This window comes from Martes martes (genome assembly GCF_963455335.1).
Source record: "Martes martes genome assembly, chromosome: 13".
Lineage (NCBI taxonomy): Eukaryota > Metazoa > Chordata > Mammalia > Carnivora > Mustelidae > Martes > Martes martes.
The window spans coordinates 88,767,418-88,794,289 of NC_137901.1; the positions used below are offsets into that span (position 1 = coordinate 88,767,418).

The window sequence follows — 26,872 nt, forward strand, 5'->3', positions numbered from 1 at the left end:
AAACGCTCATCTTTTCTCCATCCCTGAAGAAGGATCGTCATTTTCTGGAGTTCTGTATAGATGGGATTGTAGAAAGTGTGCTCTCTTCCTGTGTCTGGCATCTTACACCCACACAGGGAATCTGAGAGTCACGCATGCGGTTGTGTATCAGTAGCCCCTCCCTCTTACTGCCGAGTGGCAGTCCGCCATACGCCCATACCACAGATCATCCATCCGTTGGTGGGCACTTGGCTTGTTCCTAGTGCTTGGCTGTCACCACTCTTGCTGCTGTGAACATTCACATAGGGTTTTGTCTGGACGTAAGCTTTTGGATTAGAAAAATGGAATCATTTGGTAAGTGTACGATAACCTTTTAAGAACCTGCCAGATGGTTTCTAAAGTGGTTGGGCCATTTTACGCTCCTGTCGTCAGGGCGCTAGTTCCTCCAGATCCTTGTCAGCACTTGGAATGCTCAGTCTTAGTTTTAGCCCGGCCACTGGGTAAGTGCATGTATGCCATTTTCGTTTTGACTTGTCCTTCTTTATAGATGAGTGATGTCGGACAGTTTTCATGTGACATCTGCCGTCCACCGATCTTTGGTGAAATGGCTGTTCTGATCTTTTGCCTGTTTTTCTTATTGGCTTGTTTGCTGTATATTATTAAATGTTGAGAATTCTTCCTCTGGTTATAGGTCCTTTACCCATCATGGAATCTGAAAGTCTTTTCTTCTAGTGTGTGGCTTGCCTTTTTCATAACCACTGGGCTCTTTTTTCCTTTTTTCACGTTAGGGTCTTTGGAAGAGCATAAGTTTTTCGTTTTGACAAGGACCAATTTATCTGTTTTTTGGGGGTTTTTTTCTCTCTTTTTTTTTCCTTTTGCAGATTATACTTTTGCTGTTGTATCTAAGAAATAATTGCCTAGCCCAAGTTCATAAAGATTTGTCTCATATGTTTTCTTCTCAAAGTTTTATAGTTTTAATTCTTATATTTAGGTTTATGATCCATTTTGAGTTAATTTCTGTGCATCACGGGAGCTAAGTACATAAATTCATCTGTTTTGCATATGGCCATCCGGTTGTGCCGACACCATTTGGGAAAAGACTGTTCTTTCCCTAGTGAATTGTCTTGGCATCCCTTTTCAAAAAGAAATTGATCATATATGTAAGATTTAATTTATGCATTCTCAGTTCTATTCCAGTGAACGCTAAGTCTCTCCTTACGATGGTACCACATTCTGTTGACTACCATTGCTCTGTGGTGAGTTCTGTAATTGCGATTAGTGAACCCTCAAGCTCTGTTATTTATTTATTTATTTTTGTGATTGTTTTGTCTCTGCTGGGTCCCTTGACTTTCCGTATGCGTTTCTGGATCGGCTTGTCAATCGTTACTGAAAGACCGGTTGGAATTTGCAGATTCTGATCCGTTTCTCATTAAATCTGTAGATTGATTTGGGTAGTATTACCATCTTAACGTTAAGTCTTCTGACCATGGGTGTGGGATAGCTTCCCATTCGTATGGCCTTTAATTTCTCATGACAATACTTTAAAATTTCAGATTGTAAGTTTTGCACTTCTTTTTTTGTGTGTTTGTCCCTAAGTATCATATTCTTTTGGTGCTATTGTGAATGGGATCGTTTAGTGGTTTTTATTTTCAAATTGTTCCCTGCTAGTGTGGAGACACTTAGTTGGTTTTTGCATATTGACCCCGTATCTTGTGAATTTGCTGGGTTTGTTTATTAGTGTTAACCATTTTTAAGTGGATTTCTTAGGATTTGCTATATACCAGATTGTGTCACCTATAAAGAACCATAGTTCATTTCTTCCTTTCCAATCTGAAAGTCTCTTATTTCACTTTCTTGCCTAATGGCCCTGGCTAGAATCTCAGTAGAATGTTGAGTAGAGGGGCACGTGGGTGGCCCTCATCGATTAAGCATCTGAGTCTTGATTTTGGCTCAGGTCATGATCTCAGGGTCCTAGGATTGAGCCCCACGTTGAGCTCTTGGACTCAGTGGGGGGTCTCCTGGAGATTCTCTTTTTGCCCCTCCCCCAATCATGCATTCTCTCTCTCTCTCTCTCAAATAAATCTTTTAAAAATATTGAATTGACGTAGTGAGCATACACGTTTTTGTCATTTCTTTGATCTTCGGGAGAAAGCACTTTGTCTCCATTAGGTAAAATGTTAGCTGTGTGTTTTTTCTTTTTTTTTTTTTTTTTTTTTGGTCTTTTATCATGTTGAGGAATTCCCTTCTATTCCTAGTTTGTTGAGTGTTTCAACATGAAGGAGTGGTGGGTTTTATCAAATGCTTTTTTTGTGTCTAATGAGCTGATCGCATGGTTCTGCCCTCCTAGTGATACAGTGTTCTGAAGCTATTTCTGTGGAAGAAGAAAGTTTTGGAATATCTTGAAACTCCCAGGGCTTCATAGGTTGGGAGAGAAGAGCATTCTGGGCCACCTCTGTTGGGTTTTTGTTGTTGTGTCTAAATAGAGGTTTGTAAGTTCATGCTGCCCAGTTTCTTAACTCCAAAACAGATGGAGAAAATTGCAGCTGCACAACCTTGTCATAGACTCAGGAATAAGCTCGTTGCCCGTCCGTGCCTTATGACATCAGTCTCAAGCAGATTGGGTAGAGGGAGGCTTCTAGTTTGAAGCGTTTGTCATATAAACATGAGCCAGGTTTAGCGATGGACTTTCTAGAATGCCAGCTCTCTGGGGTGCAGATACTAATCAGGGCAGGGAACATGATCTGATTTGGCTCTCCCTGGCTAATGAATGTCCAGTCCCCTTGACCCTGAGCTTGATTTTAGAAGCAGAAGCCCCTGATGTTCCCCGATGTCTGTTTGGGCAGGGATACATAGGCTGGTTTTGTGTGTGTCCTACATGGTGACGTGAACCTAGGTATGAAAGTGTTTTTCCCAACACAATAAGGAATTGGGTCATTAGTCCTGGCACATCCCTCCCGGTCCCCGGTGTTTGCACACAGCCTGGGAGAGGCATCTCAGACGAGGGAGCTGGGCCAAGTTCCGTCACGTCATCTTCTGTGGTAGCTTCTTACTCTGCTAAATTTGTGTGCTTTTTGTTAAATCCATGGGGGCCTGTATCTGGTCTTAGGAATGAATGTGGCTAGAACCCCTCTTCTGTCTTGATGTAACACAGCTGGTAAGCGGGTCGGAGGAGGGAAGATCAGAGATCGGGAGCCAGATCAGGGAGGGTGCCCGCATGAGCTGTATGTACATAAACAACAGACACGCTCGTCTGTACACCTTCTGAGTTGGCGGCCCTGGGAGCGTAGGGCATTTTGTGCCTGATCCCCTCCCAGCTAGAACAGCCCCTGCGCACAGTGGGCCCTCAGCAAGTATCAGTTGAACGTATGAACTTCAAAAACCTTTAAAAACAATATCCCAAAGGAAAAAATATCACTACGTGGTCAGTCCCTCGAACCTCACGTCTGGTTTGAGAGAAGAAATGGCTGGGATCCTGGGGCTGTGTCTGGCCCGGCGCGGCCATGCTGGGCGAGCACAGCTCATTGGGGGAATTAGGCTGCCTGTTCAGGCTTTTCCCTGTTAATCTGAGAGTGGATTTGCGTCGGAGAACACCGCAAGGGTAGCTCCCATTCTCCAGATCTTTTTTGGGGAGTTGTGGGTCTGGGCCCCAGCGCAAGGGCTCCAATCTGTGTGTTTCCACTGTGGCCGAGTCTGGAGCTTCTTCAGTGAGTTAACGGTGACAGTGTAAGAAGACGTTTTGTGATGGTTATCTGGGAGAGACAGATGGGCTCCCTGTTCTTCTGTCCCAGCCCCAGTACCTCCCGCGGTCTGGGGAGCTCATTCACAGCAATCGTCAGTCATCAGCAGGAGCAGAGTGAGTGACGCCTTCCCTTGTGGCCAAAGGACCCTGTGTGGGCCGGTCTTTCCTTACAGTCCACATCTCCCCACTCACGTCCCTTCCACGTGCACGGCCCAAGCAAGCACTACTGGGGGGCACCGCTTTGGGCATCAGGGGGGGAGGGTGTTATAACATGTTGGTTTCTTGGTTCATTCATCTGTACTCATCCCCAAGCTGCCAGCTCCACAGTGGGGTGGGACCTGGCTGATGTCGCTCGCGCTGCCTCCCCATCACCCAGCACCGAGCTTAGCCCTACAAAGCAGGTGCTCTCTGAGTGGACGGCGGATGCGGGCTCATGGGGCGAGGGGCTCACTGGTGCCAGAGATGATGCTGCCATTCGTGAGCGAGGGCAAGCTTGGGGTCTGGTGGGCCTGGGTTCTAATCCTACCCCAGCTGTCACTCCGGGGACTCTTGGGGAATCTGCTTTTCAAAATGAGCCTAAGAGACCGATTTTGCGTATGCCGATAACTGGCATTTATCAGGCACTTCTTAGGCGCCGACGTACGAGCTCTTCGTGTGTATGAATTCATGTGGGTTCTCCCCTCCCGGGATGATCTGCAAATGGACTTATGTTAAGCATATCCTGAGATGAAGACAATTGTCTCCCAGTGATACAAACGTGCCCTCTTTTTCTCTTAAACATTTCAAATGTCTGTAGAGGAATTCACTCATGTCAGGAGCCAATGAACATAAAAAGAAGCACCACAAAGAAGGGCTAGAACGCCTTTTCCAGCCAAGAGTTACAGGGACCCACACGGCAGGACACAGGGACCCATGCAACATGACAGCCATAGATGAAATGAGTCACCCGGGAAGCTCACCCATTTCCCCCAGGTATGCAGGGACGTTAGCCTGAGCAATTTATCAGCGTTCTGTGGATGTGTATGGCTGGGTCGATATGGACTTTCGGAGAGTAATGCTGCCTTTTGCAGCTCTTGGAAGTATAAATTTTGTCTCAGCTGAAAACAAAGGAACAAGATTTCTCAGAGTGGACGGGACGGCTCATTCAGCTGTCTGTTACACAAACGGACTCTTATCCCTTCCGTTTTCAAGGAGGATGGGTTTCCAGCAGTAAAAGATCATTTATAGTCACACAGTCAATTTATTCCTTTTTTACTGATTACATCTTCTAAACAGCTCTTGGATTAATTTGCCATGGAGACATCTAAGGCTGAACCTGAAATGCTAAAAGAAAATCTCAGATTTCAAGCTCTTCCGTTCACTTCCGTTCCTCCTACGGCGTTGGGGTAGCGTTCCACAAGCCCCCAGCCCAAATGTGCTGTATGTACTTTACCACTTCTAAACCTCAGCGTAACAGCCTCTTTTTAAAAATTAAAGACCTCAGCCCCAAGCGATTGCCCTAATAAAGTCATCCCTTCATGCTCTGGACAGCGGAGCACTTTCCGTCATCAAGGGTTTCAAGCGTATCTCTCCCGAGGGCATATGTTCCCAAGAAGAGAGAGAGAAATGTATCAACGAGTTCCTGACCCTCTTGGTGTCTAACATTTAATAAATATTTGGGTTACACTCCAGCTCCTTCTCCGTTGAGGACAGTTATGCACAGAGAAGTAGACGGCCCTGTGCGGAGACAGCCTGTGTATCAGAAGGTCACTCCTCTGGACGGCTGGTTTCTCGTGTGCCTTCCTGGGTAGCCTCTTTGAGTGACAGAACACTACTAGGCATCTTGCAGGATTTACCAGCTCTGATTCTAGAGCGTGCGCTTGGCCCTGGTTCAGGCTGAATGGCCTTTCTCAAGTGCACTGGGCAAATGAACTTTGGTTTCATAAATATTATGTAAATAATATAGATAAGTAAAACCTGTGCAGGGATACCACTTCCTAGCCTTGCCCATGTGGACATCACTAATCAATTCCAGCGCTCCTTCTGGTGAGAGCCCAGATTCCTCCCCAAGACAGAGCTCCCTAGAGCAGCCACTGAGAGCCGATCCACACTGGCAAGCAAGACAAACCTGTTTCCTATTTCTGGTGGAGTCTGCGGAGCTGAGAAAGGGTTTAGTAAGCATTGAAGCGTGTGGTCTTTTGAAGCCACGCATGGACCTCAAAATTCAATGTGTTGTGTGGAAAGCGAAACAAAATCAAAACTTCTGTGCTGCACCACTGACATCCCATCATATTCCGTGGACCCCTGAACAACACTGGGGGAGGGGCACCAAGCCCCCCACCTCCTGCACAGTAGAATTCTGACTCCTGAAATAGTCAACTGTTGACAGGAAGCCTCACTGATAGCATAAATAGTCGATGAATGCATATTTTGTATGTTCTGTGTATTCTACGCTGTATTTTCACAGTAAAGTACGTCCCAGGAAGTAAGATGTTGTTAAGAAAATCACAAGAGAAAATACATTCACACTACATACTGTATTTATGGGGGAAAGCCACATGTAGGCGGTTCCACATAGTTCAAACCTATATCGTTCAAGGGTCAGCTGTCTATCGGGATGTCCTTAGGCCAGAGGCCATGAAACAGTAGGCTCTGAGGCAGATACAGCCCTCAAGACATGCTCTGTTTGGCCAGGAAAGTACTTTGTAAAATATATATGCTTAGATGCCAACATTCAAAAACTAGTCAATTTTACCAAAACCCCGGATTTCCCGTTTCTCTCGCAAAGTTGGATCTCTGCATGCAACCCCAGGGTTCTTGTGTGGCAGTGGTAGGCCAGGGAGGAGCACTGTCCCCTTTGCCTTGGGTTTGGGGTCTCCCTTGAGTTTGCCACAGCCCCCAACAGCAGACGACCTCTTCCTCGTTTGGGTCACCCCCACCCCCAAGTCTGGGAGGGGTTTGGTTACTGAGCCAACGCCCTGCAGCTCCATCCCAGGCCAATTGTGGGGGTAACGTACGGTCTAACTGCATGGGAACTGAGATCTATGAGAAATACACGAGGCCAGTTAGCTGTATTAGTGAGATAGTAGGGCAATATACCAGGTACAATTACCTTTACGTGCCCCGGATGTTAAGTGGGGGCTCCACAAAGCTGAGTCATTTCATGAACTGCTCTAATTTCACCATGGGGCTGCTTCTCGGGCTGGCCAGAGCAGAGTTTTGATACCCAGAATGTCACGTAGCCCAGGCCATGCTGGGACAGACACAGAGGCCATCGGGGAGCATCTGGGGACTCTGCGCCACGAGGCACTGCTTGCTAACCCCTGTGACTGACAGCCAGGCTGGGCTCCCCAGAACTGGTCCCTGGGAGTACGACTCGGGACGCCCAGCCCTCTCCTGGCAGCCGCAAGCGCATCTGGTCTCCGCTGGTGCTTCCCGGTTCAGACCTTGCACAACCCTGTCTTGTACATTTCTGTCCTGCAGCTACTGGAGGCTAAGACCGTCTTCTGCATTTATGTTTTCTCTTTGCCTGGAGTCTCAGAGATAAAAATCTCTCAGCTGCCAGTTTGTCCACCCAGGGTTCATAATTCACAGTGTTTTTTGGTAGAAAAGTTTCTGCTCTAAGAGAAGTTCTCCTAAGTGAGTGCTTTCAAAATAAGTTTGGAAAGCATGAACCCTCTCGTTCCCCTGAGAATATGCTTATCCTGCCAAAATGCTCTTCTTTTATGTGACTAATTGATGTGCAAGCCCCGAACCCCTAAGCCTGCGACTCCGGCATCCGTGCCAATGGCAGCTAATTACCGGCGCCTCTCTCCAGCAGGCTCCGGGAGTGCGGTCGGAGCGGGCGCGGGAGGCTGGGCAGGGCCACACGCTGGTCTTTCACCTGATCAACAGCTCCTAATCCCTTCTGGGGCACCGTTTGATGAAAACGAAGGGCTTGGATCTCTTCCTAAACTAACAAGCGTTGGTGGTGCTTTTAAAATCTCCGTGTGTCAAGGGACGAGATGAGAACATGAAAACATTCTGCAGATAAGCGTATGCTACACTTGACAAGAAATCGTCACCTCAGGCCTAATTTGCTGGTGTAGTTTGGTTTAAGGGGCAAAGAAAGTTTCAGAAGCACTTGTTTGGGAGGGTGGGCTCAAACCTTGCTGAATATGATTTGGACAGAGATTTTTTTCCTCCTAGTGTGAAAGGACTGGAATTCTTTCCTTTCTGCATAGGCACGGCCCAGTAAGCAGAACGCGAGAATTGTGCTCTGCCCTAGTGCCAGTGATTAAGCAGGAGATGAAGTCGGACAAGAAAGGGTGGTTAGGGGGACCTCCTGGGCAGGAGGTGTCCTGGGCACCTCAGCTGCCCATGCCCAGCAGCCCCTCCTTGTTGTTCAAGTGGACTCAAGTCAGGGAGGCCTGACCACCCTGTAGGTGATTGTTCGACCAATTGCGGCCTCCTCCAGGGCCGGGACCCTTGGATTCATTTTGTGCCCTCGGAGTCCTCCCCGGAACCCGCCATTCGTCATCACTGGCCCCTCACTGCGCTTGAGTTTGGACCCCAGACTCGTGTGAACTCTCTGTGCCGTTAAGACGGATTTGTCTTTCCCACCCCCACCCCCTCCCTGGTCCCCTCCCCCGACCCCAGGCTGCATCTCTGTGTGGGGCATCATCAGATAATCTCTGAGGTCTCTTTCAGCACCAGGACCTCAGAGGTCAGCAATGGAGTCGTGTGTTAGGTGGCAAAGGACAGAAGATCAGCGGCCTCCGTTCTGCCCGCCGGCCCCAAGGGTGTGCACTGGCCGAGAGGCCTGGACAGCCCAGGAAGTACGGGCTGTCTCCGCACTGACCGCTTCGTAGAGATGAGGAAAGGGCACCTCGCAGGCGTGGTCCAGCTCAGGAAGCCAGACCAGCCTGCGTGAGAAAGAATGGACGGGAAGAAATGTGGCTGAGCGCAAAGTTGTGGTCAGACCTGGTTTAGGGAGGACTCGGGGAGTCTCCTGAGGGTGGGGGCCTTGGTAGGACCGCAGAGCTGCTGAGGTCTTGTTGGCTGGGGGGTTGTGGGGGGCAGGGCAGGGCTCACAGATGGGCAGCCACTCAGTCTCTCTCATGGCCCCAGGCCGCGATCCTGGCTGCAGAGAATCAAATAAGGCAACATGCTTGTCCCCAAAAGCCTTGCCTTCCAGTCTAGGAGGGCAGAGAAGTAAGCGTGAATAGGGCAGGTCTTAGCATGTGAAGATAAAAGAGATGGATAGAAGGTTCCTGTAGCCAGTGTCCTTGGACGTTTTCTCCTAGAATGTGCTAGAATTAATATCCATTTCTGTTGAATACGTAAGCAGCTTGTACCACTGGCGGGAGATGCAGATGTCGCCACTCGATTTCGGTCCTGATGTTTGCATTTGTCCTCATGACCATACTAGAGGCCCAGAGGGCTCGGAGCTGTATCGCAGGATTATTTAACTCTTGACGATTCAACTGTATGCATTTGGCCCCGAATATAGTGTACTCACATAGACATACACAACCCGCACACATATGCGGTAGGGATGGTGCGTCTGATCATTGGCTGTTCCCCTGCCCAGTGAAGTGTAAGTCGGTACCTGTCAGCACAACGTGCTGTAAGCCTCTGCCCGCCATTGTCAGAGACTCGTGGTGTGTCCTTCTGGGGGCAGGCAAAGGGGTCGTGTTGGCTTCATGGACCTCTCCCCCTTCAGGACGACGCTGAAGAGCATGCTGAGGCCCCAGGGCGGCCCTGGGCCCGTGAACTGTCGGAGGGACGCAGCGCTGTCCTTACAGAAGGCGCAGGCAGGGACAGCAGCCCGAGGAGCGGACACTCCGGAGTCCCCTGCTTCCCTCAAGCGCTCCAAGCAGAGAGAGAACGGAATGGCCTGCAGACCCCACACCCCTCCGCAGCTGTGTGTAACATGTCAGTCGCACACATGACTCATGTACATCTGTGGCATCGTACGTACTTTTGTATGAGAAATCACAAATGCTGTGCCTTATGAACGAAAACAGAGCCCTTCTTGTGTAACGTCGGTGGGGTTCGGTTTTACCTCCGTTCACTTCGAAGCCCAGCTGCCATTTGCACAGGCCGTCGAGAAAAGGAAGATCGTTTTATACACAAACGCTCGCTTTGTGCCAAGGGAGGCCAAATGGTATCGCAGAGGAGGGAGCTGAGACTCGAGTTATGCTTCTGAAGTCACATGGTGTTAGGGAGCATAGTTCAGTAATGTTCCAGGGACAGCGGAGATGACCAAGGTGGTGTGTTACTGCTTACTAACCGGAGGGAAGGGGTAGACGAGGCTATCAGAGAGCTGGATGCATTGATTCACGAAAGCCTGGCATCATCTGAAGATCCGCGATCGTGACAGGTGCACGTTAGGTCCTGGAGATTCTCGCTGTATACAGTTTAACCTGAGCATATGGCCCTTAGCCAGAGTAATGCACGAGTTTTTAATAGAGCAGCTTAAATTGACTGCAGACTGCTTCCTTTAGATGCAGGGGATTCCACTCGTGCCCAGAGTGGCCCCCAGGGGAAGCTGTCTCCAGCCCTTCTCCTGTCTTCCATCCCAAGTGCCTGGTGGGACTCACAGAGCTCACCGGGGGTACAGACTCCCCTACATTTATAGACCCAAGGGCCGTCCCCCTACTCGCAGCAGCCCCTACTTGGTCTTTGGCAAGTCTGTAACAATTTTCACCCGGATTCCTTTTACTGGCTTATGCGGCATCCTGCAGTGTCTGCCCAGGGATGCGCGTGTTCAGTCTCCCTTTCTCCCTGTGGGCATGTGTCTTTCTCCAGATTCCAGGGTCGCCTGGAGCCCCGCAGCTCAGTTCTCCCATGGGTTTAAGATGCTTTAACTCCGCGAGTTTGACAAAGGGTGGGAGGAATGCTCTTTGCAGCCTTCCACATCTCTGGATTGAAACTGGGACCTGGCTGACTTGATTCTGTCTCTGATTTTTATTCAGCCGGGAATAACCCACGACTCTTATTTTAAGAATACTTTAAGTGAAAACCAAGAACAAACTAAATAAAGAGAGGGGATCAGAGGTCGCGACAGGAGAGTACAACAGGAGAGTGTCGGGGCAGCAAAGAGCTTGGAACACTGGCTCTCCCTCTCCACTACTAACTAACCTGGTGACCTAACTGAGCCTTAGTTGCCTCATCTGTAAAATGGGATCGAGAATAACTTTCCCACAATGCTCAGGTGCAGGATTTTTCAAATTAAGGGCCACTTTTTCTGGGTTCTCACCGGCATTTTGTAAAAAGTGGTGGCGTGGGACGGCTCACATGGAATGGCACTGAGAGGAGTGAATAGAATGGGATGCAACAGAACGGGACAGAAAATTCAGAGTGACTGACACAGAGTAGGGTAAGTAGCTTTTCAGGAACCTTTAGCTGCTGTCTGTACTTTCTGTCCATACTTCTTGTACATTGGTCATGACACAAGCTGTAGTTTCTACAGTGAGATTCACAACACGTCATCACCGAGTGCATCAGTTAGTTACTCCTACGTGACAAACAGCCCCGTATCTCAACCGCAGGCCATCACAAATACTTTGTCATTGCTCATGGGTCTTCAGGTCTCCTGGGGTTCAGCTCATCAAGGTTGCAAACACCGAGAGGGCAAAGGATAAGGGTCCAGTACTGGGGACAGTTGTAAAATCTGCCACCTGCGGCAACTGATTATCTCAGACGCTATAGTGTTTCATACGTCGTAAAATGCAGTATTGCTGGGTTTCATCTTTAGAGAAGTACCCCTGCTTCCCCTGCTCTTCCTGTCTTCCTCCTCCTAGCTACCCACCGTGCAGTAGGGGGACGAGAGAGGTCATATGTGTGTAAGAGAAGTCCTCATGGACCCCCACCTTTGGACCTGGAAAACTACTCCTTCTTTCCGAAAAAGGCTTCGCTCTGTGTTGCCATCGGCTGGCCAACGGTTAACTTGCACTTCTGTCTGTGATTTTGTCCTCTTTCTTATTCGGGTGACCAGATTGAAAAGCCTCCCTGAAGAGGTCCGTTTTCTTCTTGCTACATGACAGGTACCGGTCAAGGGTGCCGGAGTATTACGATGTGGATTTCTATCAGCGACTTACGTTTGATGCTCACTCGGGAAATGGTGATTCCGTTCGCTCGTTCTCAGCCGTAAGCTCCAGGTGGTCAGGCAATGGGTTTCTTCTCTGACCTCAGTATCTACATTCCTAGTGGGTATTTGGTGGGTTTGGTGTGGGGCTGAGGGGCTGTGGGGTTTGATCTGAGAAGGTCGGGAAAACGAGCCATCTGAGCTGGACAGACGGTCAGGACTCACAGACACTCGCTGCCTGACCGCTGTTCGGTCTGCAGCCAATTTGCCAGCAGATCTGGTGAAGTTCAGTGTGGCAGCTGCGTTGATTCACTCTTACCACTACTGTTAGGGAAATCATGATTACTGGGCTAGTTATGAGCCCTCACCGTGTGCCAGGCTAAGTGAATTTTGTGGTTTGTTATATTTTGTACTTCGAACAGGTTGTCTCGTCCACCGTACCCCCCACTTATGGCAGACCTCCTTAAAGAAGGTCTCCTTAAAGGAGACCTCCCAATCCCATTCTGTCTTGAGCCTGCCCTCATGAGGTATTTACCTCTTGGGCTCCCTAATGCCTCTGTGTCGGGGTCTCCAGGGCATCCTGCGTGGCCGATGCCAGCGATCAGACTTCTGTCCACGCCTCACTTGACTTTCTGGCAGCACCAATAATCAGTCACAAGCACCTTGTGACTTCTCCAAGCACCTCCATCACTTACCTGCCGAGACGCCTTCTCTGCTGTGCCTTCCCTTCGTCACACACTGGCCCCGTGTGTTCAGTGTCCTGCACTCAGTCGTCCTAGCCGTGACCTCTAAGTGTTGGCGTGCTCAAGGCTTCCACGCAGGGGTGTTGCTCAGTGTCCTGGCTCAGAGTACTGGGATTTCTGCAGCCTGAGTCCCTCTCATGAGCGCTACACTCTGGTCCCCAGCGTCTCACTTTGCATCTTCATCTGAATGTCTAATAAGCATTTCAGACTTAATATTTCCAAACCCAAACTCCAGATCCTCTCTCTTCCCCGGTCCGCCTCTCCTGCAGCCTTCCCTCCTCTCGGGGATGGCAATGCCATTCCTCCGTGTTCTCAGACCAAACCCCCTGGCTTTTCTGTCTTTCTCACATCCAGGCTCATTTCCAGTAGCTGATCCCACCCAGGGCTACCTGCAGAATACGGCCCGAATTGGGCGCCTTCTCGCTGCCTCCCTCTCTCCCACCCTGACCGGTGCCACCCTCATGTCGCTATTGCACCAGCTTGGTGGACCCTACGTGGTATCCGCTTCTTGCGATCCTGCCAGAACGTGCCCGAATGTGCCACGTCCTTGCTCCAGACTCCTCAGCTTCTCGTTGTCCTCACATAGCACGGGTAACATCCAGCCCCTTGGCTACCCTTGTGCCCACGTGCCCTCTCTTTTTTGGTCTCTGAATATGGCAAGAATGTCCCTACCTCGGGGCCTTTGCACTTCCTGTTTCCTCCGCTTTCAGAAATGTGCGCATCCTTGTGACTCACTCCTCACCTCATTTAGGTCTCTGCTCAGATGCTGCCTGTCTGGGGTGGGGGGGCTCCCCGCGCATTCTTAGAGCACCCCTCTGTCACCACTGCTTGTGCTCACACTGGCTCCGGCTTCCTTTCAAACCCCCCTAGCGACTTGATGTGTCCTCTGTTTACTTGCTGCTCAACTTGTCTGTCTCTCCCTCCCCAACACCCAGGACAGCTCCCGGGTCTCAGGTGACATTAACCAGACACTTGTTAAATGAGTAGATGACTTATTCTTGTTTTGCAGATGAGGGATCTCAGACAGAGGAAAGTTATGTTACATCAGAAGACGCCTCGGCTCTGAGCTTGTCTCTGCATTCTCTAAATAATGGAGTCGTGAATGTCCGAGCTGGAAGTCTTAGTGCCCCTGGGCTCACAGGGGCAGAGTCTGGCCCCAGATGATGGGGAGTGATGTTCAGAAGTCATGATGGAAGCCTTTGATCGAGGCCCCTGGTCTCTGGACCCCAGTCTGGGGCCCAGAGTGTTACTCTCGTTCCCTGTCCATGGCCTTGAGGACTAAGGATCAGGCCGGTCTGAACTAATCCGTACCTGATGCTTGGTGATGCAGAGCACATCCGGGGTGCCTGACACAGGGGCAGGGGGAGCAGTGGACCAAAAAGACGCACAAGGGGTCTTCTGGGACGATGGAATGTCCCGTGTCTGAGTGTGGTCGTGGTTTCACGGGTGTGTGAACCGCAGACTCCACCAAGCGTGCCTTTAGACAGACCCAGAACATAACGTAGCCTCCGTAAGCTGGGTACAAAATCCTGGCGTGTGTACTTAGGTTTTGCTTTTCCCAGTCACGTCCTTCGGGGGCAGGACCATGACTTCTCCTTGTGCAGGCTGCACTGAGGTCCTTACGCTCAAGTGCTGAGAAGCCCCCTTGCTTCAGAGGGGCCGAGTGCGAACCCCTGCTCTGCCCTTTCCCAGCTCTGATCCCTGGGCAAGCAGCCTCTCCTGGGCCTCAGTTTCCACGTCCGTGCCATGGGGACAGAACCCCTAATGTGGAGCATTGGGAGGATTTAATGGGTAAATGTCTGTATCTATTTTTTTTTTTAAAGATTTCTTATTTATTTGACACAGAGAGAGAAATCACAAGTAGGCAGAGAGTCAGGCAGAGAGAGAGAGGGGGAACCAGGCTCCCCGCCGAGCAGAGAGCCCGATGTGGGGCTCGATCCCAGGACGCTGAGACCATGACCTGAGCTGAAGGCAGAGGCTTTAACCCACTGAGCCACCCAGGCGCCCCTGTATCTAGTTTTAAAAGCAACACATGATAGGCATGTGGAAAGCAGTACCTGATGGCTGTTATTTTGTGTTTCTTAGAAGTGTCCAAACTCAAGGCAAAATAGATATTTTGTGAGCACCTACTGCTCCTCTCAGTGCATTTTTGCTAATCACAGTGATAAATACAATTTGTTTGATCCAGATGAACTGTCAAATATCAAAGGTTTTTTCTTGGTTTTTTTGCTGATCGTAATATGGGACCTCAGCCTTGTGTGTGTGTGTGAATTGTGGGAAACGTACTATCTGACCATGTAGCTTTTTCCCTTTCTAGCACTTTCTTGGGGTGGGAGAGGGGTCGCAAGAGGAGCCTTACGTGCGGTCCACTCTCTCTCGGGACAGACAGACAGACGGATCACGGGCGTGGCAACTCAGAGGGCAGCTGAAACACAGACTCAATTCTTGCCTCTTTTTGAAATAGAAAATGAAGTAAATGCTACATCTTACAGGAACCCCAAGAAAACCTGTTTTCATTTTCCCCTATTACGCTGAGGTAATGTAGCTGCGGAAGTATAATTTGACAGTGAAATATTGACCTCCGAAGGCAGCCTTCCCAAGGTGACACTTACAAGCCATCTCGCACACGCTCATACACTAACACGGCAGGGAGCGTCTGCTTCCAACGTCCACGTTCCCATCCTCAGCTCTTCTCACGTGAGGATTCACAGTATTTGGTGTTCAATGCTCCTTTGGGGGCTCAGAGAGCCCTGAATGTATCAGTTAGAAGAGAGGTGGGAGGCTGGCTGATCTCTACCTTGCTGTCGTGTCTTCCTGTCTCTTCCTGACACACACACACACACACACGTGTGACATGACACACACATCTCAGTTCCTAGCCCGAAGGCCACATTCCTGCTGGGAATCCAGCGTATCAGCTCTCTGACCTGCAACTCCCTGAGCTTTGCCCTTTGTTTCTCCTCCTGGTCTGTCTCTTTCTTCTGAATGTGACTGACATGATGCCTTTGTCTAAGGCTCCTCCTCCCCTTCTTGCCCAGGCATGCTTCTCGTGGGGGCACCCGGGGGAACTCACTGAGACCTCTTCCCACCCAGTGTCTCTCTGTTGAACACCTCAGTGTGCCATGCACTGTGCCAGACATGGAGACCCAGCAGTTAAGGGGATGGGTCCACGTTCTCAAGCAGATCACCTCCAGATGGGGAACCAAGACAAGAACAAGAAAACCAGCAGGAGCATTCAGATGGTGCCAAGTATTGAAAGGTGAATTGCACAGTGCTGGGTAGGTCGGGTGATATAGTGTAACCAGTAGGAGGTGAGCCACAGGACATGCGCCATAGGACTGTTGTAAGTGACATGCTGTAGGCAATAGGGACACAGTGTGACTACAGTCTACACAGGCGCACACACAGTAAATTGGAGGCAAACGGTGTCCTAAAGATGCAGAGTGACCAGGTGAGGGAGTGCCAAGTTTAAATGAGAAGTGACTCAAGGGACACATTTGGCGGAGTGACATTCCAGCTGTCCTATAAGATCTATGCTGCTCTTGGGGGCAAGTCACAAAAAGCCATGGACCAAACGGCTTTAACAATGAGAGAAAGTGAATCACCTGGATACGAAGGCAGGCGGCTGGGTGGTGACAGGTGGGTGCGTCCGGTGGTCCATCCCGGCCCGGGGGAAGGGGTTCCTTCTGTTCTTCCATGCTCGCGGAGTCTGCCTGGTCCGCAGCCAGCTCCCTCACGGCTCTGAGATCACTGCTGCAGTCCCTGTTGTCATCTGCAGGGTGACAGCATCCGGTAGAAGGAGGGCAGCTTCCTGAACATCTCGGAGCAAGGAGACCCTTTCCAGGGTCACGTGAGCTTCTTGCACCTCATTGGCCAGAACTGTGTCATACAGTCTTCCCTAAGCCAATCACTGGCAAGGAGAGTGGGGTAGCCTGGCGGGCTTGGCGGGGCCCATGATGGATGGGGGGCCCCGGGTTTTCAAGTAAAATTGTAGTCCTGTTGGGAAGGAGGCAGTCGTGCGCATGCTGGGGCCGAAGTGCAGGTGTGTGTTTGGACGGCCAGTGGACACCCGGTTCATGTTTCTGCAGGCCTGGACAACAAGCAGATCTCGGCACAGGTGGGTCCTGGAAGGGCCTCGGGAGGGGCACAAGCCCAGGGGAGGTCCAGGGCGAGAAGGAGGAGCCCTGGCAGGGAGCCTGTGCTGGGGACGGGGTGTTGGGCAAGGCCGGGCTGGAGAAGGAGGAGGTCCAGGTCATCAGTCCTGTCCACCATCATCGAGAGTCTGGGTTTTACCCAGTGTGGACAGGAAGTAGCTAGGGAGCCCTGACGGGAGCAGGAGGAGGAGGGAGGACGGGGCAGGGGCCAGCAATCCCGGGGGCCAAGGGCTCGCATCATTGCACACATACCCCCAAAGCCTGGGGCAAGGGGCGCTCTCTCTTCTACCCCGGATTCGAAGCAGGGGCAGTGGGGATCATGATGCCCACCTCGCAGAGATTTTGTGGGGACTGTGCGTGGAGAGGAGAGGGCTGCAGGCACTGAGGTCCATCCAAATGGGAGGTGCCTACTGTCTTCGTTCTCATTATTCATGGATGTCATGTTCCCTAAAGTCACTGCAGACACTGAACTAGCCAATACGGAACCTTCGGGTGAAAACACAGGCACAGGTAGCCCATAAGCTGAAATCCCAAAATCTACTCATCTGGGAGAGTCTCTCTATTTTACGAAGGAGGGAATGAGGTTGGGAAGTGTGAAGCGGCTTGCCTGGGGCCACCCCACGACCCCGTGCTGGAGCCGGGATTCGAACCCGATCCTGCTAGCCCCTGCCCAGGAGCTCCGCACACTACCTGTCCTGCTCCGTCCAGTGTCCGTCCTCTGGTTGTCTGCACGTGAGGGCTGGCACAGGAGGGCGGAGCCTCGGCGCGTCTGACCTTGGCTGGGAGCATGTGCGGGGGGCCAGGGACTCAAAGTTCACCGCTCTGCATCCACTGAGACGGTGCTGGGAGCAATACTGGCGAGCAGATACACTTGGGAACATGGAGTCCACAAGTAATAAGGCGTCCACAAACAGGAAACACTTATTCTCTGTGGTTCTAGAAGTGGGGAAGTGTGAGATCAGAGTGTGGGTGTTTGGGGAGAGCCCCCGCCCCGGGTTTACAGACCACGTTTTCTGGTCCTATTCTCACGAGGTGGAGCGGAGGGCGGAAGTAGGCTCCCCGGGTCTCTTCCTCTAGGGGCACTGACCCCACCACGCGGGCTCCACGATTGTGAAACCTACTGCCCTTCAAAGGCCCCACCTTCAGACGTCATATTGGGGATGAGGGTTTCAACATGTAAATTTCAGGGGGACCCAAACGTACAGTCCATAAATCTGATATAAGTTGTGTGCAGTGTGGTGCAACTCGGGGCTTGGCATACAACGGGACTCACCTCATCTGAGCTGTTTTAATCAGATTCAATAAGGACGGCAACACATACTGTCTTCCAAGGACACACATGTCCCTGGAGAAAGCAATCGATGAATTCCTAAGGCCTCTGACTTTGTTACCTTAATTTAAATTTTTCCTCTCCGGCCATCCCTCATCGCCTGAAAGATGAGGTGCGTTTTGGACTGCACGGGCTCCGAAATTTCCTATGCACAGAAAGGGCCCTGTGGTTTCCAAAACAGGTGTGTTCCTGCTGGTGGGATGTGTTTCGAGGTGCTTTGAAGTGGGAGTGTGGGTGGGTGGGTAGCGATGGACAAGGAGAAACCAGGATTTTCCACAAATGCAGGAGAGTCGAGGTCTATACTGCAGGAGGTGGGATCGGGAATGTTCTAGGGCCGGTGCAGACCAGCTGATCCCGGGAGAAGGCAGCACGGCCATCGGTGAGGGGCCCCATTCCCTTGAGGGGGGGTCGCCCAGCGGCAGTCAGGGGTCTGGGTGTCTGTCTCCCACTGAGTGCTCCTGCTGGGCTCCCAGCCCTTTCCAAGTACCCGAAGGAAGGCATCGGGGCCCGCCACGGTGTCGGCATCACAGGCTTTTACAATAAGGACATGCTCCTCTGTTCCGTTTCTGCTCCAATCCAAGATCTTGTTTCGGATTGCTCTCTTCACAAGCCTGGGCACAATCATGGAGACTTGGGTCCCTCGGGCACGCCCCGGAAGACAGCTGATTTGCTCGGTTCCTCGTGTTTCTTCTCCCTGTCCCTGGAGGGCTCAGTCCTCCTTGCAGGATGGGAGGGGGCCCCAGGCGTGGAGCTAGCCCGCACTGTCACCCTCCAGCTCCCTGAGCCCGGGGTCACCCAGTCACTGTCACTGGGATTTCAGCCCACGTTCCCATTAGTGACCTTGGTCAGTTCTAAAGAGGCCTCAGGACATGGGGACATGGCAGGTGGACGTGGCCAGGAGCCGGGAGGCAGGGGGGAGGTTCTCGGCAGCCCGCTGCCCATGCCCCTCCTGGTCCTCGATTTCCCTCTAAGTGAACTGGGCGCATCTCTTCCTTCTCCTTCTGGGAGCACATTCATGCTCGAGGACTCTTCTTCTCGGGGTGAGTGCGGGGAGGGGTGGGGATGATAATTTATCTCAAACAATAAGGAGGTTGGCTCTTGGAGTTTGGAAGTTGGCGTTTCTGACCTTGCTCTGGACCTGAGCGTCTGGAGCTCGCAGGGGAGGCCTGGGCTGTGGGTACCAACCCCGGTGAGGAAGAGAGGGTTAAGAGTACGTCCTCGTTGGTGGCTTGCACCCCAAAAAGCAGTGGGTGACCTCAGTCAGTTTGGTCACATCGTGGACCCCTGGCAGTCGTGACTCTGTGACAAACTGTTGGTTGGTGCGTCCCCTACACCCGAAGTGACACTCGCCCCCTCCGCCCTCCCCACCTCCGTACCTAAATGACACTTTCCTGATGGCGCCGGAGAGACGTCACCCACATTTTACTGGTTTATCCGGAGGAAGTGAAGCGAGATGGAGGCTGGAATTGGGTGATGAGGAGCCGGGGGACACACGCGTTGACGGGGCAGCCCCCGAGTACGGAGCCAAACCCCGTGACAGCAGCTTCCCTCAGTGGTCCAGTCTAATGGGGCACCAATAACCACACCGACATTTCCTGAGTATTTTCTGACAAAGATGTGAACATAGTGCAAAGCTTCCTTGGTTTTTCAGAAAAGATCCTCCTTATGGCTTGAATAACGTGTGTTGTTTTTTTTTTTTGCTTTTTTTTAGCAACATATGGCTACCTTCTAGGCATCCTCAAATATGGTGCGGGAGGAAAATATGTTGCACCTGGGGTTTGATTAGTGGTGGTTTGAGTACATAAAAAAGGTGAAGTAAAGAAAAAAACACACAAAAGAGGCAACAAAGGTTATAGAACTCCATTAAATTATGTTTATGGTTTTGCTTGTCAGTATTTCGTAATACGGAATGGTTTTCCTGGAGTCTATTTATCAGTATTTGTCACTAATTAGTGCCTACAAATTACCTTCTGTTCGAGTCATGTTCTTCTGGTTGTCTTGGTGTCTAATAAATCAGAGTTCACGAACTTTCGCTGCCCCCCGTGTCCCGCGTTTTCCTGCTGATGCATCTCGGGACTCTGCTTCTCCCGAAGGTCTCCAACCACTGCGATTCCATTTTTGTGAACGGGAAGGAAATGAAGAGCAAAGTGGACACGACCGTGAACTTCACGCACCAGCACTTCACCTCCCAGCTCGAGGTCACCGTCTGGGCGCCCAGACTCCCCCTGCAGATTGAGATCTCAGACACAGAGCTGAGCCAGATCAAGGGCTGGAGGATCCCCGTGGCCTCCAACAGGAGGTGAGGAGCCGAGGGAGGGGTGGGTCCCACAGAGGGCTGGGGGGGGGTGCGGGTCTCGGGCTCCTGGGACCCGGAGCACAGTGGGAGGCAGACGGCCTTTAGAGGCCCAGGACCTGGGGAGGCAGCATCTGTGGCGGGCACAGTGGTGTGGGTCTGGGGTTCCGAAGGATCTGACTTGGGTACTCACTAGGCTTCTGACGAGGAAATCATCCCGGAGCTGTGAGTAGGGTCCGCCTCAGGGAGTAGCTGCTGGAATTCAGGATCATGTTGCACTGCTAAGAAGCACCTAGCATGGGGTATAGCTATTTTTTTTATTCCCTATTTCCCTGTTGTTCCTCCCTGTTGTTCATGCTCAGGTCCCTGCTTATAAATGTCAACCTAAATCCATGGAGCGTGGCGTGGTGGTTAAGTTGCGGGGTCTAGAATGAAGCCACCGAGTTTTTACTCCGGCTTCCCCACGTAGAGCTGTGTGACCCTGGGCCCGCTGATGAACCTCTCTGTTGCTCATCTAGCAATGGAGATGATGCTGTTACTGAAGGGAGTTGTCCTGAGTCTGAAGTGACACACTGTGGACCAGACAGAATTCTAAAGACGACACCCAGCAAGGTTCCCATCTCCTCGTTATTCACTCAAACCCTGATCTGGTGCTTCTGGGAGGGGATTTTATGGGGGTAATTAAAATTCTAAATCTGCCAGCCTTAAGACGTGGGGATTATCCAAGTGGGCCTGACCCATCAGTTGACCCCTTGAAAACAGAGTTTTGTCTAGCTCGTGGCCGGTACCGCACAGCGTGTAACCTTTTAAAATGGACGTGTTTTTATACAGCATAAGTCCCCCGAGATCCGCCACCGTTCTTGGCTGTATGGAGAATTCCCATAACGTAGCACTGAGTGGTAATCCGTGGTTTGTCCTCTCTCTGCGTGATGAATCAGCTGTCTGTGGCGGGGGCGGGGGGTGCGCTCCTGCTGTGTCCAGCCGGGCCCTCTCACGGACAGAGCTGCTCCAACACTCCTGGACAAGTTTCCGTGTGCACACGTGTCTTCTGGGGAAAGTGCCCAAGACCGTAATTGTTGGGTCGTATGAATGGGGCATAGTTAGTTTCAAAAGAAGTTCCCGAGCTGTTCTCCAGAGAGGCTGTCCCGTTTCATGCCCGCAGCAGCGAGGGATGAGTCGCCCAGTGGCTCCACACCGTTGCCGGCACTTTCTGAGCTTACGTCCTGTATGGCCCCTTTTACAAAGATGCGGAAAATGGGCAACAGACTGGTGGTCCCCATGGGTTCGGGAAGGAGCCCCCGGCTCCCCCGTGGGGACAGACGAGTTCTGTGTCTTGACTGTTGTGATGGTTGCATGAATCCTCAGGTGACCGAATTGCATAGAAACACACACACACGTGCACACACACATGCACGCGCACACAGGCATCGCAGTTGAACTGCTGAAATCTGTTAAACTCAGGGTCTGTACCAGTGTCCGTTTCTGGATCCTGGCATTGGACAGCGATTATGAGAGATGTTAAATCTAGGAGTGGTAGAGAGTATAGGGGGCCTCCCTGTACGTGGTTTTCTAACTTACCGTGAATTTCAAATTAATTCAAAATTGAAAGTGGTTTTTTTTTTTCTTTTTAAATAATAGAGTGCTGTCCTAAAAGAACAGGACCATTTCATTAATATGGTATTTCTGGAACTTCATTTATTCACTCACCACATTTATGATACTGCCCCCTCAATATAGTCTTAATACTGCTCTCTTTTCAGTGTTATTCATTTATTTAAGGGACATTTGACCTCACTGTCAAAACTGCCCAACTGGTAAAAGTTAACACGAAGAAAAGAAAGCGTCAGTGTTACATTCTGCGGAGATACTGCTGTTTGTCCGTGTGAGATGGTTTCTCGTAGGTCGACTAGCAGGTGTGGGATAAGCGTCAGAGCCCCCCCAACCCCCGCCCCAGTACCAGAGACCTTCATCCCCTGTGATGTAATCAGAAGGACTGAAAAGTAAATTGGGAATAACTTCTCCAAATGTCATTCCAAGGTTTTGATCCTATGTCCCTTTGCCACATAAAACCATCTCACCTGCCCGAAGAGATACTCGTCCCTGACTTTGGGAAACCCAGAATGCTTCTTTATGGGTGCTGATGAAAAGTTTTCCTATTATTTTTGAATGGAGCCTTGCAGGGAGGCAGAAGGATCTCTTTTAAAGAAAGCGGGTTCGGAAGTCACATGGAAGTCTGTAAATTCACTGTTCTGTGGCTGTGTAGACCACGTACCAACCACTCTGGGCCTCGGCGTCTTCGTGGAGAAGTAGGAACGAGTTTGGGGGCTGTTTTGAAGATGGACAGAGTTCGCTATAGAGAGGAAGAGGGAACAGAGGGGCTCGGCGGCCTGGGTGTGGATCCCGCTTCTAGATGGCTAGCTGTGTGTCCAGGCCGAATGGCCTCGCCTCTCCGTGCCTCAGTTTCCCCGCTGTAAGATCAGGATAATGAAACACCCTCCCTCCCTGGGGTGGAGATGAAAGGAGTCACTTGGGTGTGTTGGTCCGTCTGTGTCAGCTCTCGTGGTCACGTGAGCACATCCAGCCGGACCCAGCACGTAGTAGGTGTGACTCAATGCATGTGAATCCCTCCCACTGTTGCTTCTGACACCACCCTGTCCCCTGATGGTCACCGACTGGTCACCAAACAAGGTCCTCTCCCAAAGCACATGGGACAGGTCCAGCTGGAGTGGAAGTTTCTGGAATAGTGAAGCCAATGAGGATTTCTCTGGTGGGCTGTGCACAGGGTGGCGAGAGGAGGGTCTGGGGCCCGCGGGAGGAGGGCAGAGGCAGGTGAGGACCCACAGGCCAGGGTGTTCCTGATTCCTGCAGGACCCCATAGCTGCTCTGTGCTGAGCACTGCAGGGTTGGGGGTGGGAGGTGGGAACCCCACCCCCACCTCTGAGGGCTCAGGGAAACCACCCTGTCCAGAGAGAGGACCTCAGCCAGCCCAGAGCCAGTGCCAAACTGTCACACCCCAGTGGGTCACGACGATCTTGCCGTCCCCCAGGGTCCGGCTTCTCCTGCTCACACCTTGAAGGTGACCCTCACGCACACCTGGAGGGAGCAGAGGGGCGGGGGTCTCAGGGGTCATTCGGGGGCGGGGGGGAGGTGCCCAGGCCTGTGCGGGGCTGGAGGAGTAGAAACCGGTCCCAGCAGCTCTTCCCACCTGGGACCTCATGGCCTCCGCCGTGGGGACAGTTTCAAACCGCAGACTTCCGGAACACGGGACCGGAGGCTGCTCCTGCCTGCGTGGGGCGGAGTGTCCCACAGCACTGGGCCCTGAAGGCGGCGGAGGCGCTGCCTTCCGTGCTTCGGGCAGGTGGCAGCGCGCGGGCGCACACAGGGGGCAGTGGGGGAGGAAAACCCCGTCGCGGATTCCGTAGGGTCACGTGCCATCTGGAAGACCAGTGTGCCAAGCCCCTCCGCAGCCACCGCGCTCATCCCGGTTTGTTTGTGCCCCAGGCCCACCCGAGAGAGCGAGGACGAGGAGGACGAGGAGAAGAGGGGCAAGGGGTGCTCCCTGCAGTACCAGCACGCCACGGTGCGCGTCCTCACCCAGTTCGTGGCCGAGGCGCCCGACGTGGGCCAGCTGAGCTACATGCTGGGCCCCGACTGGCAGCTGGACATCACCGACCTTGTGGCCGAGTTCATGAAGGTGGAGGAGCCCAGGATCGCGCAGCTCCAGGGCGGCAGGACGCTGGTGGGCCGGGAGCCGGGCATAACCACGGTGCAGGTACGCCGCGACGCCCCGCCCCCGGCCTGCCCCGACGAGTGGGCGGGCGTGTGCGCATGCGCGTGCGCGCAAGACACTCGAAGGCAGCGCAAAGAGAATTCATCAATTTTAATAATCTAATGTGAATGAATGTTTGCATATGGGGGAGGGTTGGGGAAAAAGAGGACCTAACTTCTTTCATCAGTGAAAGCTAAATTAAATGCTCCGCAGAACCGACCTCCCCCCCGCAACGATAACTGACTCCTCGTGTATCACTGATAGAAGCTGGTCCAGCCCGAGGGGCCGGTTTTATTTTCCCAGCCCTGAGGGTTAACCACTTCCCTATATATTACACTTTGGACAGTGGACAGAAAAATTTTTTAAATAGCCTATATTTGTACTAAAAATAACTTTTAAATCCACAGATACATGCTCTGTATTTTATTAGAATAATGGTAAAACGATTTCTCTGGTCAGTTTTAATGGAATAATTATGCAGAAAGACAGCAGCATGTTTTTTAGTAAAAAATTTAAGGCGTTGCCACTGATGGTTAACAAAGCCCTATTTTAGGTGGTGCCAAAGCTGATTTTGATGGCGCTGCACTAAACATGCCCTATTCTGCATGACTTCTCTATTCCATGGAGCACATTATCACAAACTGAGCAGTGAAAAGCAGAATCGATTTATTGACTCAGGTCTCTAGGTCAGGAGTCCTTGTGAGCGGGGCTGGCTTCCGCACTCGGGGCATCACAAGACTGAGACAAAGGTGGCGGCCAGGCGGGGCTCACGTGGGGGCCTCAGGGAGAGACTCCCTCCCCAGCTCGTTCAGGCTGTTGGCAGCACGCACTTCCTCATGGACCTGGGACTGGGTGGTCTTTCTCATGGATTGTCCACTGGGTTCAGTCACTGCTCCGAGAGGACACCTGTGTCACTTCTCATGTAACGGCGGGGTCAAGTCCCTCTCCCACGTGGAATCTCTGTGACTTTCCCTTCCGCCACCAGCCGGGGAAGGCTCTGCTTTTATGGGCTTCACGGGACGCCACTGGACCCACCCGGGAAATCCAGGATGAGCTCTGTGATAAGGCAGACCTGCTGTGTGAACGTAACATCATCACAAGAGTGATTTCTCATCATCACGTTCCCAGGCTTGAGAGATTAGTGAGGACATCTGGGAGGGGGGGCAGTTCTAGAAATTCTGCCAATTAGATGTTCCTCTCCGTTTGTTACTCCCCCCTAGTTGCAAACTAGATGTTCAATTAGAAGCAGTGGCTTCTTTGGACCTTAAAAATCCCTCTCCCACTTCACTTACATGGTCTCTCCAGCGGTGACACAGCGGCCCACACCGCGATCACTGTTGTCCGTGGGGAACGGCTCACTGCCCCCTGGAAGGATGGCTGCAGGAGAAGGTGGTGGAGCCCTGTGCCCTGTAGGCGCTTTCCCACAATTTTGCCATTTCCACCTCTAACTGTTAGTGTCTGGGAAATGTTGTCGTCGCTGTCTGCATGCCTGGGGCCAAAGCGGGCAATCTAGGTATTGCCTCGCAGTTAAATTGTGGTCTTCTTGGGAAATACACTAGTATTCTCGTGGCCTGAACCAGAGGAAAGGCAATGGACCAGTACTTGTCATACTAGTCCCGTTGGCAAGTGTGTCAGTGACCTGCAGCATACCGCGGGCCCACGCGGTCCCCACAGGCGCACTCCTCCAGCAGAGAGCTGAGGGAACGCGCTGGTGGAAATGTCAGGTGGTCCTCACCCCTGTGTGCTGCAGACCCTGGAGCTTTCTTGCTTCCTTCGAAGGTGCTCTCGCCTCTGTCCGACTCCATCCTGGCCGAGAAGACGGTGATCGTGCTGGATGACCGCGTCACCATCGCAGACCTGGGCGTGCAGCTGGTGGCCGGCTTGTCCCTTGCCCTGCAGCCTCACAGAGCGGACAAGAGAGCCATCGTCTCGGCGGTGTCGGCCCAGGACGTTCTCCAGGCCCCGCAGCAGGTGGGATTCCAGAATCCTTGTGTCCAGGTCATTGGAGAGCACCTCCTTGTCACGTCTGCAGAGGAGATCAGTAGAGCACTCGTAGCTAGGGCGGGAGGCCCTTGAAGCTTCTTCCTGTTTTGGTCGGGGGCACCCTGTCTCTTTTTGAGAAAAATACCAGGGACTTAGATACATGTGGCTCGTTTTTGCTTTTATCCACCTACCACGGGTCCATATGCCATTTGCTTTACCGCAGCCTTATCTGTGCTCGGCACACTCTGCTAGACCATGACCAAAGGATCCCATATTGTCATTATGCCGAAGCAGGTGGTTTTTGATACCTGGAAATTCCATTTCAGCTGCTCAAACAAGCATGGCTAATGGGCAGCCAATCGCTACTGTTTACAATCATTGCCGACTCTAAAGCTCTCCTCTGTCTTTGACCTCATGACGAGGTTCATCAAGGCACCTGGGCATGGTGCCTTTCTGGTGAGCTCGTCTCCTAAGGCATCGTGTCCCAGGTCCCTCTGCCGGTGCGTGTTTCATTTCCTCGGCACTGGCTTCCTAATAAAGGATATTCAAAATGATGTTATCAGGAGCAGTAGCCTTGATGAACATGATCTTGATTCAGATCGATGGCCTGATCTTTCAAAGTGTTTTTTAGAAAGGTCAGAGTCAACTTCTGTTGTCTGGCATGCAATAAATTAATATGCACTTTAATGCATTCCTTGAAGTGTATCATCATTTGTTCCTCACGTCAGTGGGGCAGTCGTACATACTGGGTGCCAGTTCAAGACATGCTAAGAACCAGTCAAGATCATAAGACATAGAAGTTTACTTTCCTCAGTCTGTATGTTTAAGTAAT

At 51.7% G+C, this 26,872-nt stretch overlaps 1 protein-coding gene across 2 annotated transcripts in view; it reads left to right on the plus strand.

The window, feature by feature from the left end:
- Nucleotides 1-26,872, plus strand: part of TMEM132B (transmembrane protein 132B) — a gene marked incomplete at both ends in the record, with an annotated part of 344,057 nt that overhangs the window by 315,958 nt on the left and 1,227 nt on the right. For both annotated transcript variants that reach the window (XM_080821852.1, XM_080821853.1), the window contains 3 exons: nucleotides 20,089-20,294; nucleotides 23,790-24,060; nucleotides 25,837-26,028. In XM_080821852.1, coding sequence (XP_080677978.1) covers nucleotides 20,089-20,294; nucleotides 23,790-24,060; nucleotides 25,837-26,028 — 669 coding nt within the window. The remainder of the gene's footprint in view (nucleotides 1-20,088; nucleotides 20,295-23,789; nucleotides 24,061-25,836; nucleotides 26,029-26,872) is intronic.